General features: G+C 43.7%; 1 protein-coding gene across 2 annotated transcripts in view; it reads right to left on the bottom strand.

The window, feature by feature from the left end:
• Positions 1 to 14,135, bottom strand: part of NHSL1 (NHS like 1) — a 254,240-nt gene extending 240,105 nt beyond the window's left edge. The window contains exon 1 of one of the 2 annotated variants that reach the window (XM_050949408.1): positions 13,571 to 14,135. In XM_050949408.1, coding sequence (XP_050805365.1) covers positions 13,571 to 13,928 — 358 coding nt within the window. In that variant the 5' untranslated portion in view covers positions 13,929 to 14,135. The remainder of the gene's footprint in view (positions 1 to 13,570) is intronic. The other variant, XM_050949409.1, reaches the window with a different exon arrangement.
• Positions 14,136 to 14,950: the final 815 nt, after the last annotated feature.

Here is a 14,950-nt window from a genome sequence, read left to right as displayed (position 1 = left end):
ATCTTGAAGGATGATCCCTCACTCTCACAGACCTTGGGAGACAGGCTAGTCCTCACTTACAGACAACCACCCAACCTGAAGCAAATACTCACCAGCAGCTACACACCACACAACAGAAACACTAACCCAGGAACCAATCCCTGCAACAAACCCTGTTACCAATTCTGTCCGCATATCTATTCAAGGGACACCGTCATAGGCCCTAACCACATCAGCCACACCATCAGGGGCTTGTTCACCTGCACATTTACCAATGTGACATATGCCATCATGTGCCAGCAATGCCCTCTGCCATGTATATTGGCCAAATTGGACACACTACGCAAAAGCATAAACGGACATAAATCAGACATCAAAAACTGTAACATGAAAAACCAGCAGGAGAGCACTTCAATCTCCCTGGACACTCAGTAAAAGACATAAAAGTTGCCATTCTTCAACAAAAAAAACTTCAAAAACAGACTTCAACGAGAAACTGCAGAACTGGAATTAATTTGACACCATCGAATTAGGCCTGAATAAAGACTCGGAGTGGCTCAGTGACTACAAAAAATAATTATTCCTCTGTTGATACTCACACCTTCTTGTCAACTGTTGGGAATGGGCCACATCCACCCTAATTGAATTAGCCTCGTTAGCAGTGACCCCCCCCCACTTGGTAAGGAACTCCCATCTTTTCATGTGCTGTATATTTATTCCTGCTACTGTATTTTTCACTCCATGCACCTGATGAAGTGGGTTATAGCCCACAAAAGCTTGTGCCCAAATAAATTTGTTAGTCTCTAAGGCGCCACAAGGACTCCTTGTTTTTCCTGATACAGACGAACACGGCTACCCCTCTGAAACCTGTCAAACCTTGCTGTTTCTAAAGCCCTTTTGCATTAAGGGATGAGTGCTAGAACTAGTTGAAAAATGCATCCTGTTTTTCTTTTATTTTTCTTTTTTTTGGAAAAAGCCTGTCCCATTCTCGAAGAAAAATTACAATTAAAAGTTTCTCAGGTACCTCTAGTGAGCACATGGTTAATTGTACATTTTAAAGTTCATGTCGTGGTATAATTCCCCCTCTGAACCTTAGCGTCCAAAAGATGGGGTACCAGCATGAATTCCTCTAAGGTCAGTTACCAGCTTAGTACTTGTAGCGCTGCCATCAACCAGGAATTCCAGTGCCTGGTACACTCTGGTCCCCCTAAAACCTTGCCCGGGGACCCCCAAGACCCAGACCCTCTGGATCTTAACACAAGGAAAGTAAACCCTTTCCCTCACCGTTGCCTCTCCCAGGCTTCCCCTCCTTGGGTTACCCTGGAAGATCAATGTGATTCAAACTCCTTGAATCTTAAAACAGAGAGGAAAATCCACCTTCCCCCCTCCTTCTCATTCCCTCTCCCAGACTCTCCCTGAGAGAGAAAGTAATCCTAACACAAAGAGAAAATAACCTCTCTCTCCCCCTTCCCTCCTTTCTCCCCACCAATTCCCTGGTGAATCCAGACCCAGTCCCCTGGGGTCTCACCAGAATAAAAAAACAATCAGGTTCTTAAACAAGAAAAGCTTTTAATTAAAGAAAGAAAAAACAGTAAAAATTATCTTTGTAAATTTAAGATGGAACATGTTACAGGGTCTTTCAGCTATAGACACTGGGAATACCCTCCCAGTCTAAGTATACAAGTACAAATTAAAATTCTTTCAGCAAAATACAAATTTGAACTCCTTCCAGCCAAATACATATTTGCAAATAAAGAAAACAAACATAAACCTAACTCGCCTGATCTACCTAGTACTTACTATTCCGGACATAAAAGAACCTTTATCAGGGAGATTGGAGAGAAACCTGGTTGCACATCTGGTCATTCTCAGAACCCAGAGAGAACAGCACACACAAAAATCTTCCCTTCCTCAAGATTTGAAAGTATCCTGTCCCCTGATTGGTCCTCTGGTCAGGTGACAGCCAGGCTCACAGATCTTGTTAACCCTTTACAGGCAAAAGAGATATGAAGTACTTCTGTTCTATTAACTCTTACTTATCTGTTTATGACAGTTTATTTCTTAATATTTCCATTTGCGAAACATCAGTTTTATCAACCTCAACTTAGACTTTCAAAGTGTTAAAATATATTCAGCTATACAGTACCATCTCTGTGTAAATTAGGAAGAGAAGGGCTGCACAGCTGATTTGTTCCTGTTGTATGGTGGAAGAAAAGGACCCAAAAGGTGTAACTAGGAGGTAGCCTACCGAACAGTCTTCTCAAGTCCTGCTAGGCTTCCTCTAAACAGAGTGCATCTGTTGCCAGAAAGCAACACTAGCCAAAGCAGAAAACATGAGGCGGATGTCAGATTGCTGTTAGGAGGCAAGGCTTGCTTTCTTATTTAAACCAAACCAACAAGAAAGCTCAACAGCACAATGTAACCAGGCTTAGAATGATTAAATTTAAACCAGCAAATGGCAGTAATAATTCTTTCTTCACTCAAAAGCTGATACAAAAAGGCTACCAGGGCTTAAGTTTAGATTAAGAGAAAGAGTTAAAAACCATGATATGTTGTTATTTATAAGCATCTGGTGAACTGTCTTGCTTTCATTTTCTATCTAGCAATCAAAATAGAAGAATATTTCTGAATATATTTGGAATCTCAACATCTACTCTGAATTAAGTCGGTAGCTGGAATTTTTTATTTACTGCTTGAACAAAAATGTAATAGTCTAATTTTCAAGCATTCTGAGCAACAGCAAGTACTCTGACTTCAGTGAGAGTCCTTGGTACTCATATGTCCTGATTTTCAGAATTTCTATCAAAGTTTTAACATTTTTTTATTGGCAACAAACATATTTATATTATCTATCAACACAAATTTAAAAAAAAATCCTTCCAAGCCCAAATATAGCCTATAAACTGAAAAAAACAGGCAAAAGAGTTCCATTAAAATATATTCATTAACAAATCTATTAGTTGTCATGATGTTAGCCTTCAATTTAAAATTCCGTGGACTTCCTACTGAAGTATAAAATGTCATTTATTCTGAAATAAAGAAACTAAGCCTATAAGAACTATAAAATATAATTCAGTTAAGAAGCTGAGGGAACCCTAGGCAACAGAGGAAAAGTAAAATGCATTCTATTGTATGTTTCACTTCAAATAAGTTCTTCTCTGTTATATCACATTGTGATTTAATTTAAATGGAGTTGTTCTTGATCCACACTAATATAAATGAGCAAAATACGGCATGTGTTTAAAATACAGAAAAGATAAGATTTCTCCCACAAAAAATATAAAGTCATTCTGTAGGAGGTTTTGGTGTATTTCCATAAGCTACATTAGATATAGCTTCAGTTTTGTTCCTGCATGCAGATACATTTTATAATTAGAGTAGTGTGCTGGTTGCCAGGTCTTGGATCAGTTGGAAAGCAAGAAGAGGAAACCTCAACAGGTTAATAGAGTAGCATGTGTTCATTATTAGCAGGCCTTTGCAAGCCCTGCACTATTGGAAAGTCTTCTAAGAACTGACACTTACTTTAGAGAATGCTAACTCAGACAACCCAGCAGACTGATTCACAGGCACAGGTGCATGTTTGGAATATGCATGACATCCTTCCATTTTTGTAAAAGCTCGTGAAAGGTACCAGACTGATAGCCCTGGAGACTGAAGTCTCTCATTTATCCAGAGAACAGAGTCAGCACAGGCAGTAGTAGTCTTGCCAAAATGCCACAACCTTGATCTGGAAGGCCACTTAGAAATGAGAGGATAGTACAGGCTCATTCACCTATAGATCTTTCTGCTGAGGCTGCTAACAAAATTGCCAATTGTGATGGTGTTTTTTTGTGATGTGCAGACCTGCCCAATGGAAGTTGGGCAGATCAATAAGCTTACTTTGCACAACAGGTTATGGAGTTTTTAATTTGCAATATTCAAAAAAGAGTGGTTCAGTTACTAACCCATAATCTTACGTCTTCATATTCTAACTAACCAAAATTCTTATGAAATAACAAAAAGTCTCAAATGGAATCAGTTTTGGTGCTTGGCTAGAATGAACAAAGAAAAAAACAGCACCACCACACACATTTTGGCCTAATGTAACAAAAAAGGGGAGGGGGAGGAAGCTTGGAATTACAATAACCCCTCCCTCTCAAGTAAGATTACACTATATAATGTACAAACATCTTACAAAGTCCACCCATACCAGTCTATGTTTGACCCGCACATACATAGGCGTTTTCTGTAATTACTGACAATAGCCAATCAGTAAGGTTCATATCCAGCCTACACCCATGAATACTACTGTAATTACCAGGTTGGTTTGATCTTTTCAACAAAAATGCAGGCTACGCTTTGATCATGTCTTGCTTATGGCTACTCCAGGACTAGAAAAGAAACTGGGACCTCAATGCATAATCACCGTGATTTTCAACACACTTTTCTAAGTCTCATGTTATTTCTCAACCTCCTCCCTCTTGTACTGCATCTAAAGAGGTAGTCTAGTCAGGTTAACGAATAAGAGGAAATTCAGCAAGTCAAGCAAAGAATTATTTTTCCTTGTGTCTCTGGAAGGTAATATTACCACAGAGGGATGTGCATTGGTTTCAAATATATTAAATAAAAAAAAAAAATACATCCAGTGTTTGGTTTCACATTTAACTGCACTGTCATTGCACATTTAATTATGCTATATTATTTGTTCTAGGTAACACTGAAATACAGTCCATCGGTATATTTACATATTCAAATAAATGGCAGCAGAGACCAGAAGGAAGGGAAGTTTCCCTTTCTTCTTGCAAACAAATTCATGGAACACAGAAATTGCCCTGCTGACGAGGTCCATCAAGTCTAGTATCCTGTCTCCAACAGTGGCCAACGCCTGACACTTCAGAGAGAGATAGAACGCTACAGTAGGCAGATGTGGGATAGCCTGGCCCACATATAGGTCTCATTCTAAACATTAATGGTTAGAAATTGGTTTACACCTTGAAATATGAGGTTTTTAGGAATTTCTGTGGCTTTCATTGTCTCCCCTTCCCCCCACAAATGTTTTCCTGCAAGAACCTCATATTAGCTGTTCAGGAGAGAAGACCACAAGACTAAGATTACTAGCCTTCTCTCAACTAAACGGAGACTGGATCAACACTAACAGGAAAAGCCATTTTTGATGGCACTATTATTGTATCTTATAATATCTGAATATTTGGGATGCAGCGGTAGAGTGGCTACTTTAAAAAAAACCTAGACATTCTGCAGTTTAATGCATTAATCGTGTATCCTTAAAATGAGACTACCTCCTTTTTCCACAAAGATGTTTCTAGAATGTTCAGCCAACCAGAGGATCTAAGGCAATTAATTCATAGGTGCCATATAATAGATCTCTAAGAAATGTACAAAGCAGCTCCAGATCTGAGCCTTTTTCAAACAGGGAGCCAAATCCTCATTAAATTGAATTCACCTGGAGTTCTGCCATTCAGTAGACAGGGATGTGGCCAAGTATGCCTATGGGAAATCCTTTTCTAACTCAAGCTTTCTTCCTGCTAGGTTCAAATTAAATCTCCTCAGGGTCAGGTTGCCTTTCCGCAGATAATTAGTCTTGAAAAAACTAAATATGACAATGGTTAAACTGCTCCTAAGTAGCATTCTCCATAATTAAGAATGGGGTAAAAAAATCTCTTTACTTCCCAAATTAACTCTCTATTTGTAGGAGAGTTTTGTTATAAATTATTTAACATCTGAACTTTGCTCCAGGATCTTCAAGTTTCTCTTCTGAGTGCCCAGGAGGACTGTATGTTAGACTGTAGTCACAGCAGTCAGACTAGCATCTGTGGAATGCAGTATAGTACCTGAATGTGGTTCAAAAACGGCATTAGAATGAAGTTTTTGATCCAGAGGGGAAGCCCCTCCTCAATGAAGATTTCTGAACTGCACATTGCCCTCTGTTAAAACAGCGTTTATTACTAGGTAGCAGATATTTTATACAATCCTTCATTCTACAAGAAGCTACAGTCAGATCAACAAATCAGTCAGTCGGTCCATCATCCTTAGCCCACTGCTGATGCTGTCTTGAACAATGTTCACTTTGGTGGTTGGGGGCAGAGAACAGGTTTCCCTAGGAATAAGTTGAATAAAGCTTCCTGTTCAGCTAAAGCAGGAAATGTGCTCCAGCACTGCCTTGTTCACAAAGAGTGGGAAATACTTACTAAACAAAATAGCAGGAGATGAAGCCTAAACTCAATTGTGCTAATGAGTTTACAGTTCCCTTGTATCAGAAAAACAGAAAGCTAGACTTCTGCAAGGACTCTCTGCCTGCCTTAGTTTACCTCTCTCTGATATTAGCACCCTCATGTTTGTTTGTTTGTTTAAGTGTGTGCATATTTTTTATATACACACACACACACACACACAAAATGATGCATTTCCAACATATTATGCTATATCTTCAGGACTGATAGAGTTATGGATGAAGGCCATGTCTACACTATAGGCGCTGCAGCAACACAGCTATGGTGCTGTAGCTATGCCATTGTAGTGTTATAGCATAGACGCTGCCCAAGACCAGAAGGGATTTCACCTCCCAAAGTGGCGGTAGCCAGGTTGATGGAAGCATTCTTCTATTCACCTAGACTCAGGGGCAGGAATTTTTCACACTGCTGAGCACCGTAGCTATGATGACCAAACTTAAGTGTAGACCAGGCCCTAGAAAACAACGGTAGTTAAGTCTCACACACACACACACGCACACAGGTCAGTTTCTTCTGCAACAGCACAGAGTGTAAAAACCAAATCCCACCCTAGTATGGGAGACATCTGACCCAGAAAAAACTTCACAAGGTTCATTTCATAGTATCTCCTTCCTAACATTTCCTTGAAGAAGCCGAAAGGGCCAGGGAAGAGGCAAGAGGTGTGACCTTCCAGGCCTGTGAACAGTGTGATCCACAGAGAAGGAAGGCAGTGTTAATATCTGCACAGTATCAAATGTCTCCTCCCAGCCCCTACAACAAATACGTGACCTGTCTGAGCTCCAGAACAGGCTGATCAATGCTGTGTAGCCAGACTTATGTTCTACTTTGTGTGCTCCTCAGCCAAAAGCCACCTGATCAGAGGTGTGTTCTGATCAGAGTGGAAGCAGGACGGCCTGATGTCAAGAACTTCCTCTCATTGTTCCATCAATTGGGGAAGGAGAATGAAAGAGAGTAAAATGAACATGTTACTACCATGTGTTCACTCCATTAAATCCTAGAGTGTGTCTTCAGACTAATTTTCTAAACGCAAAACTTATAATGCAGATTGTATGTACAAAATCATTAGAAGAAATCTTCTACAAACATGTATAAGTCATACTTGTAACTAAGTAGAATTGAAGCATCTAAACAGTCAAGTTAGATTAAGAAATCATATCTGGTGAAATCCAGGAATTAACATTGGATGGATGCTTTAGGATTAAATTTTAAATGAGGGTTAACGGAGTCTGTAAATTTTCAGGAAAAAAAGCATGCTTTTAATCTGCAGAAACACTCTTCTGTTTACATCACCATATTTACATATAGGATGAAACCCAGAGTGCTTCCTGAAAGGTGCTGAGTGCCCTTGACTCCCCTAAAAAGCAATGACATTTGAGGGTGTGTAGCACCTGACAGTATCAGGCCCCAAATGAGTAAAGAAAAGGGTGCAATTCACTCAAAAGCCACTACTGCCATCTCATTAGTATTTGTCATTTTATGAGCAGCAGATAATCATTCCTAGTAGGCTCCCACTTGCATTCATCTCAGTCCCCATCTTGGCTGTGAAGTTTAAAATCTGAAATTTTCACTTTTTTCACTGAAGTTTGCATAGTGCCTTGAAGATGAAAAGCTATATACAAGTGCTACTGTTGTTATTATTATTATTATAACTACTGTGTTTTACAAAGACATACAACAATGAGGAAATTACATAAGCTTAATGAAAACCCGAGGAAGGATTGTCAAAATCTCATGGCTCTGTTCCAGGAATGAATTCTCTATTGGCAACCTTTGGCACATGGTGTGCCAGGGAAAGCCCCTGGTGGGCCGGGTCCGTTTGTTTACCTGCAACGTCCACAGGTTTGGGTGATAGCAGCTCCCACTGACCGCGGTTCACCAAACCTGCGGAAATGGCAGGTAAACAAACCCGGCTGGCCCGTCAGGGTCTTACCCTGATGGGCCGTATGCCAAAGGTTGCCGATCCCTGCTCTACAAGGGCCAATACAGCCAAACTAAGGTCACAATATTGCATGCAATGCTGAATTTTTCCAACCACCATGAGCCATTAGTGCTTAGAACCACTATCACCTTGAGCCATTAACTCCAAGTCATCAAACCCAGGAAAGGCTTTGCATCTCAACAGCCATAGCTGCTGCACAACACACAGCTCGTGACGTAAAATTCAAATAAAAGGAGCTTAATATGCACTGTACTAGCATTTATATTAATAAACCTTAATAAACAAAAATACCTGCAACATGATTTGAATCTCAAACTTCAGCTCCATTAGGCAGCCTAGAGGAACAAGTTCCAGAGATGGGGGTCTTCAACAGAGTATTCTACTGCTGAAGACAGAAGGCTGAGTTTCAGGCACAGACAACCAAGACACCTCACTGGACCTCACTTGTCACAGGGGGACATAGGAAAAGACATGATATCCAGATCACACAGGGCTCTACAGATTGTCTCCAACATCTTGAACTGCATATAGACCAGAACAGCAAGCTAGTAAAGTTAATTTTAAGCCTTCAGAAGGTGAACCTTCCACATTAACAGCATTACAGATATCCAGCCTGTCCTGTTTAGGTAGACAAGAAGATTCCACTGTTATAAGAGTTACAAATGTGCGACACGTGTAGGATTGCCAACTTTCTACTTGCACAAAACTGAATACCCTTGCTCCACCCCTCCTCGGAGGCCCCCCTCCTTTCTCCAAGGCCCTGCTGCCGCTCACTCCATCCCCCACTCCCTCTATTTTTGCTCTTCCCACCCTCACTCACTCATTTTCACTGGGCTGGCCTAGGGGGTTGGGCTGCGAGAGGGGGTGTGGGCTCCAGGGTGGGACCAGAAATGAAGAGTTCAGGGTGCGGGAGGGGGCGCCGGGCTGAGGCAGTGGGTTGGGACGCAGGAGAGGGTGAGGGCTCTGGCTGGGGGTGTGAGCTCTGGGGTGGGTCTGAGGATGAGGGGCTTGGAATGCTGGAGAGTGCTCCAGGCTGGGATTGAGGGGTTCGGATGGCAGGAGGGGGGATCGGGGCTGGTGTTGGGGTGCAGAGGGTTCCATCTGGGGGTGCAGGCTCTGGGGTGTGCCTGGGGATTAGGGGCTTGGAGTGCAGGAAGGGAGTTTGGGTTTGGAGAGGACTCAGGGCTGGGGCAGGGGGTTGCAGTGTGGGAGAATGAGGGCTCTGACTGGGGGTGCAGGCTCTGGGGTAGGCCCAGAGATGAGGGGCTTGGGGTGTAGGAGGGGGTTTTGGGGGGGCAGGGGATTGTGGCTCAGGGTTGAGGCGTGGCCTTACCTTGGGCAGCTCCCAAATAGGCGGTGCTGCAGGTCTAAGGCAGGCTAGTCCCTACCCGTCCTGGTACTGTGCTGCACCCCAGAAGCAGCCAGCAGGTCAGCTCCTAAGCGGGGGACGGGGGGCCAGGAGGCTCCGCACGCTGCTCTTGCCCACAGGCACCACCACCCCGGCCAATGGGAGTGTGGAGCCAGTGCTCAAGGCGGAGGCAGCGCGTGGAGCCCCATGGGCTCCCTGCCTAGGAGCTGGACCTGCTGGCCACTTCCGGGGCGCAGCATGGTACCAGGACAGGTAGGGACCAGCACCACCGACAGGACTTTTAACAGCCCAGTTGTCAGTGCTGACCGGAGCTGCCAGGGTCCCTTTTTAACTGGGCATTCCAGTTGAAAACCGGACACCTGGCCACCCTAGACACGTGTATTCTTTACTGGTTTGAAAAGACTAAACGTCCTCCTGCATCCAGGGCACTCAGTGAATGTATTTTAATTAACACATTCTTCAAGCAGAACAGATTTTCTCCAAAATAAGCATTAGGGAGACCAAAGGTAAATAACTAAAAAGAACTAGCTGACAGTTTAAGACGAATTTTAAATTACTAATGCTATTAACACATAAAAAATACAGGATGTCATAGCAGCATTGAGGAACAGATGGGCCTTACACTCAGTTATGTAGCCAGACAAACAAGCATACTGCATGGCTGTTTAGAGAATGACTGACTAATTACCAAGATTCGAAGACAAAAGGGTTTGTTGCGGTTATGTTGCCTCCACTCCTGCCCCACCCTTGTGTGCATGCCTGTGTGTGCACATATTGTTTTAAGATAAACTATAACCCATATTTAAAAAAAAAAAAGAAAACCTTAATATTCCTAAACAGAGTGAAAGTAGTTCCCTAAATTCTGGGATCAGGCAGGAATGAGTAGCTTAGAGCAACCACCACCTTTTGGATGTTTGACGAATACTGGAAAACTTTAAGGGAGTCCCATCCCTCTCTCTATGCTTAAGGAATGCAAGTCATGATGCTGATGGGATTTTCAACTCAAGGATGGATTCTCTGAGCTCTAACAGGTACAAAGAAACTTTTGAAAGCTCCATAACACAAAAGTTAAACCAAAATACTTAACCACAACTGCAATATTATTAATTAAAGGTCTATTCTTTTCAGCAACCTGTGCACCAAAACTATTGTTATTCATAACATTACTTTCCTTCTGCAAGCAATATGGATCTGACAACTGAGAACAATGTTAATTGATTTACTCTCCTCTGTTCCTTCCCTTCACCTAGTAGTTTCTTATGTGAAGCTTTTATTGTGTAGGTATGTTATTCTGAAAAGCAAATATTTGTGACACTGGTATACGAAACCAAACATAATTAAACTACTCTCCTTGTTTTGCAGATATTTCCTTCAATGCCAGCACCACAGATTTAAACTTGCAGACAAGCCTTGACAGCTTCCATTATAGATGATGAGTTCATGATGTTAACTACTGTTGATCACCCCCCTAAATCTCATTTTCAAGAATACAAGCAGAAGAAAGCGTGTCACAAGAGAATTAACAGGTAACATTAAGCTGCATATTAAAATGGTTAGCTTGAACAGCAGCTATAAAAAGCTGTTAGTTACCCAAAATAATCCACAGAAAAGTGGCTTCACAAGAAGTCTTTTCTAAAATATGTTTATATTTAAAATTTTAACTCGCTATTAGTTAAATACAGCTCAATAAACTGCATAACTTTATTAATTAAATGAGGCTTTGTAAATCATGGAGGCATAAAGAAAAGGCAATGCAATTTGTCTGCACTGGAGAGGCATCTCTAGAAGCATGAGGAAGGCAGAATAGAAGAAATATGTATAGTTCTGGGAACTTAAATACACAAAGAAATTAAAATTAAATTTAATTGTCAAATTAAAAGGGAATTCAAAGAGGAGAAAGAAAAAATGAAAAATCATTCTTGAGTACTGTATTTTTCAAGTGGTGTAAGAAGCGAGGTGGGTGGTGATAAGCCATCTTTGGCCTACATTTTGGAGTGCCAGAACATGTGCCAATAGGGTGACCAGATAGCAAGTGTTAAAAATCAGGACACTTTTTTTAGGGGGTATTGTCGCTATATAACACAAAGCCCCTAATGTTGAGAGGTCTGGTCACCCTATAGGCCAGGAAACTACATCTATCAGGTGAGGCTTTGATGTACCCTTTTCTCTGTGCCAGTTGAAAAATGCAGTGATTATAGGAGTTTTCTGAGATATACAAAATTATCTTTGCACCAAATTGAGTGTGCATGCTTGGGAAAGCAAAGGTAATATCTGAAAGCAGATCTTTCATTCTTTTGAACTTAATGTGGCCTATACAAACTGAAATGTAACTCCCTTGGTACTTGTTTACACAGCTTTTAGATCCCTTCTCACGGTGAATTGATTTAGTGACTAACAAAGATGGACCTAAACCAAAACCCAAATATGAGAGATTCAAAATCCAAGGCCAAATCTAAGTTTTGCGGCTTGAGCTCCGTATTGAGTTATAAATAGAAATTTGTGATTAGTCTGCATATAAGAGAGTATCATATAAATGACGGTCAAGTCAGAAGAACCATGGAACAGAGAAAAAGAATTAGCAAAATGTTTGGAAGAACTGAAGCATATACAAATTTTAAAAAGTTAATTGAGGTACGCACAAGCAATCTGATGAATGGATATGACTGAACTGGTTAAAAAAACAGCATAAACCAGACATAAAAGAAAAGTCTCAGTTATTGCGTCATACTATAGCTGAAAAATAGTAGTGTTAAAAGTGCTGACTGTACAGTGTTTGTTTGTTTGTCAGTTTACTATCCTTTACCCTACAGCCTTGCTTTTCACTGAATCAGATCTGTGACACGCAGAGACTGGAAAAAAACCCTCCATGCCGAAACTTCACTACCCTGAGCCAGCAGGAAATTCCAAATGCTCCATGCACAGGAGCCAAAAGAGAGCTACTGGAACGAAATGTGGAGCTTAGTGTGAAAACCGTGTCGTGATCCCTCTGAACTTCAGTTGAGAGACGATTATGTGAAGCAAACTTGGCTAGAGTTTTGTATTTCAGTGAGAGCGGAGGGCCAGGTTGGGGAATGTTTATTGGGCTCCAGATTATTAGAAATAAGAGCGCTCAACTTGTGTTGTTGTTTTTTTTTACATGAAGTAATAATCCCCTCAGGAAGTTGAGGGGAGGAGGCAGGCAGGCACTGAGGACAGATTTACAAGGGAAAATGCAACACATAAATGTCACTTAACTAATATGTTTTTTAATATGATGCATTTTCCAATGTGTATACAGGTTTGTCGAGTTTCTGATCATGTTAATACCAGTCAGACAGGACAAGTTGCCTTTTCAAATGTTTTCAGCTGGTCATGGCTAACAGCTAAACCACCACCATTTAACACAACTGCCCTTGGCCACACCAAGTTAACATCTTAGTTAACAAGCTGTATTTTCTATTAGAATAGATCTTCCAAGCGCAAACAAGGCCTAAAACCCTAACTCTGCAAACTGCTCCATGCTAAATTTATGGGGCTCCCTGCGGCGCAGGGGCCCGCCCATTCCGAGTAGCTTTCATGCTGGGAGCCGACCTGATTAACAGCCTCAAAACAAACCTTATCTTGGCTGATCAGCTCAGCCATGCGGATTCCCTGTCCCCGCCTAAGAGTTTTGACATCCTGGCATCAATCAGGCGCGCAGATTGGTACATTTCCCTGGCAGTTCTGCAAGGGCGGAACAGATTCCCCAGTAGAGTGGCCAGGCTCGGGAGAGCCACCAGTTTCAATGTGTCCCTTTCCCCCCAGTTAACCCTGCAAAGCTGGGCAGGAGCCGAACGTCTGCTCCATTAAAGCCGGCCGGGTCCTCCCGCAGCCTGGGCTGGGCGGACTAACTATGGGGACGGGAAAGACCTTAAACTCGCGCCTCCCCTTCCACTGTTCACAAGGCAGCTTCAGGCACAGGTCTGCATCCCCCCGCTTCGGACGGCAAAGAAAGCTCGCGGAGCTCGGGGAGGGGGGACTGGCCGGGTGGCGAGCCACCCCAAAGCGGGCGCGAAGAAGTTGGCAGCAACTCACGGATTTTAACTCGGCGGTGGTCGAGGCGGGCGCTCAGAGCGCGCAGGGAGCCCAGGCGGCGCTGGAGCCGGGCGCTGCGCCGACACAGGGCGTCCGCTTGGCTCTGGATCTCGCCGAAGATGTCGCTGGCGCAGCGGGAGAGGTCGGAGAGCTGCCAGAGCAGGGAGACCAGCGAGTGCGAGCTGACCTGCTCCAGCGAGCCGAACAGCAGCAGCCCCGCGCCGCGCCGGCGCCCGCCGCTCCCAGCCCCGCCGGCCGCCCGCGCTCGCTCTTTGTCCGGTCCCAGCAGCGCATCTCCTCCGGCATCTTCCAACCGGCACAGCTTCAGGGGCTCCACCGTCCTCAGCGGGAAAGGCATCTCGGGGGCTTACACTTCCCGGGAGCCAGAAATCCTCATTCAAAAACAAGAGCCACAGGAGTTCAGAGGGAAAACCGACCAGCCCCAAACTCCGCAGAGAGATCACGGGGGAAGGGACTTCACGCTGCACCCCGGGAGAAGCCCTGAAAGGAGCTCACGTGCGGGAGGTGCAGCGAGAACTCCTGCTGGCAATGGGGCGGTAGGAGGCACATTGCACTCGGGGAGACAGAGGGGAAAGAAGCTGGCTCAGTGGGAGGGGGAGGAGGAGAAGTGGTGAAATTGTTTGCAGCGAGGAGACAGGAAAACAGCCGGAGTTTCTCCCCCCAAAGTGGAGATGGGGAGGAGGAAGCGGGCGTGGGTGGGGGGCTAGAGTGCCCTGGCTACAGCCACAAAGAAGGGAAACTAGGAGAAGAGGAAGGAAAATAAAAAGCCCAAAGCAGCCACCTGGGGCTCCCTGAGCTGCTGCACGCACGCACGCACTCCTCTGAACCTCCACCCAAACTCCAAACCAAACCCGGAAAGCGAAAGCAGGAGGGGGAAGGGGAAAATAAACACGCACACCGACAAACCTGGGAAAAGAAAAAGAGGCCGCCGCCTACCTGTGGCTTCCTGAACTGGAGCCTCTGCCAGAGCCTCACCCTTGGCAGCCAGCAGCAAAGGTGAAAAGAAAGCCTGCCTCCACTCTACCAGCCCTTCTGGGGACCAGCTGAAGTGGGATCATCTCTGGCTTGCCCACCCCGTATCAGTCAGAACTTCGCTCTTCCCAGAGGGGAAAACTACCCTCCTTTGTCATCTTCTCCTACCAACTATAACTTGACAATACAACAGGGGTTTTCAACCTTTTTTCGTTTGCAGACCACTAAAAACTTTGAATGGAAGTGCAGACCCCTTTGGAAATGTTAAGCATAGTTTGCAGCCCACAGGTTGAAAACCACTATTCTATGGTAACAACAACCTTTCACAGACCCGACACACAGACACGGACACACACACTCTCTCTCTCTCTCTCTCTCTCTCTCTCT

Source organism: Gopherus flavomarginatus, chromosome 4 (assembly GCF_025201925.1).
Source record: "Gopherus flavomarginatus isolate rGopFla2 chromosome 4, rGopFla2.mat.asm, whole genome shotgun sequence".
In the NCBI taxonomy this organism is placed as follows: Eukaryota; Metazoa; Chordata; order Testudines; family Testudinidae; genus Gopherus; species Gopherus flavomarginatus.
Note: the sequence above shows the minus strand (reverse complement) of the source record. Positions and strands in the feature narration are given on the sequence as shown.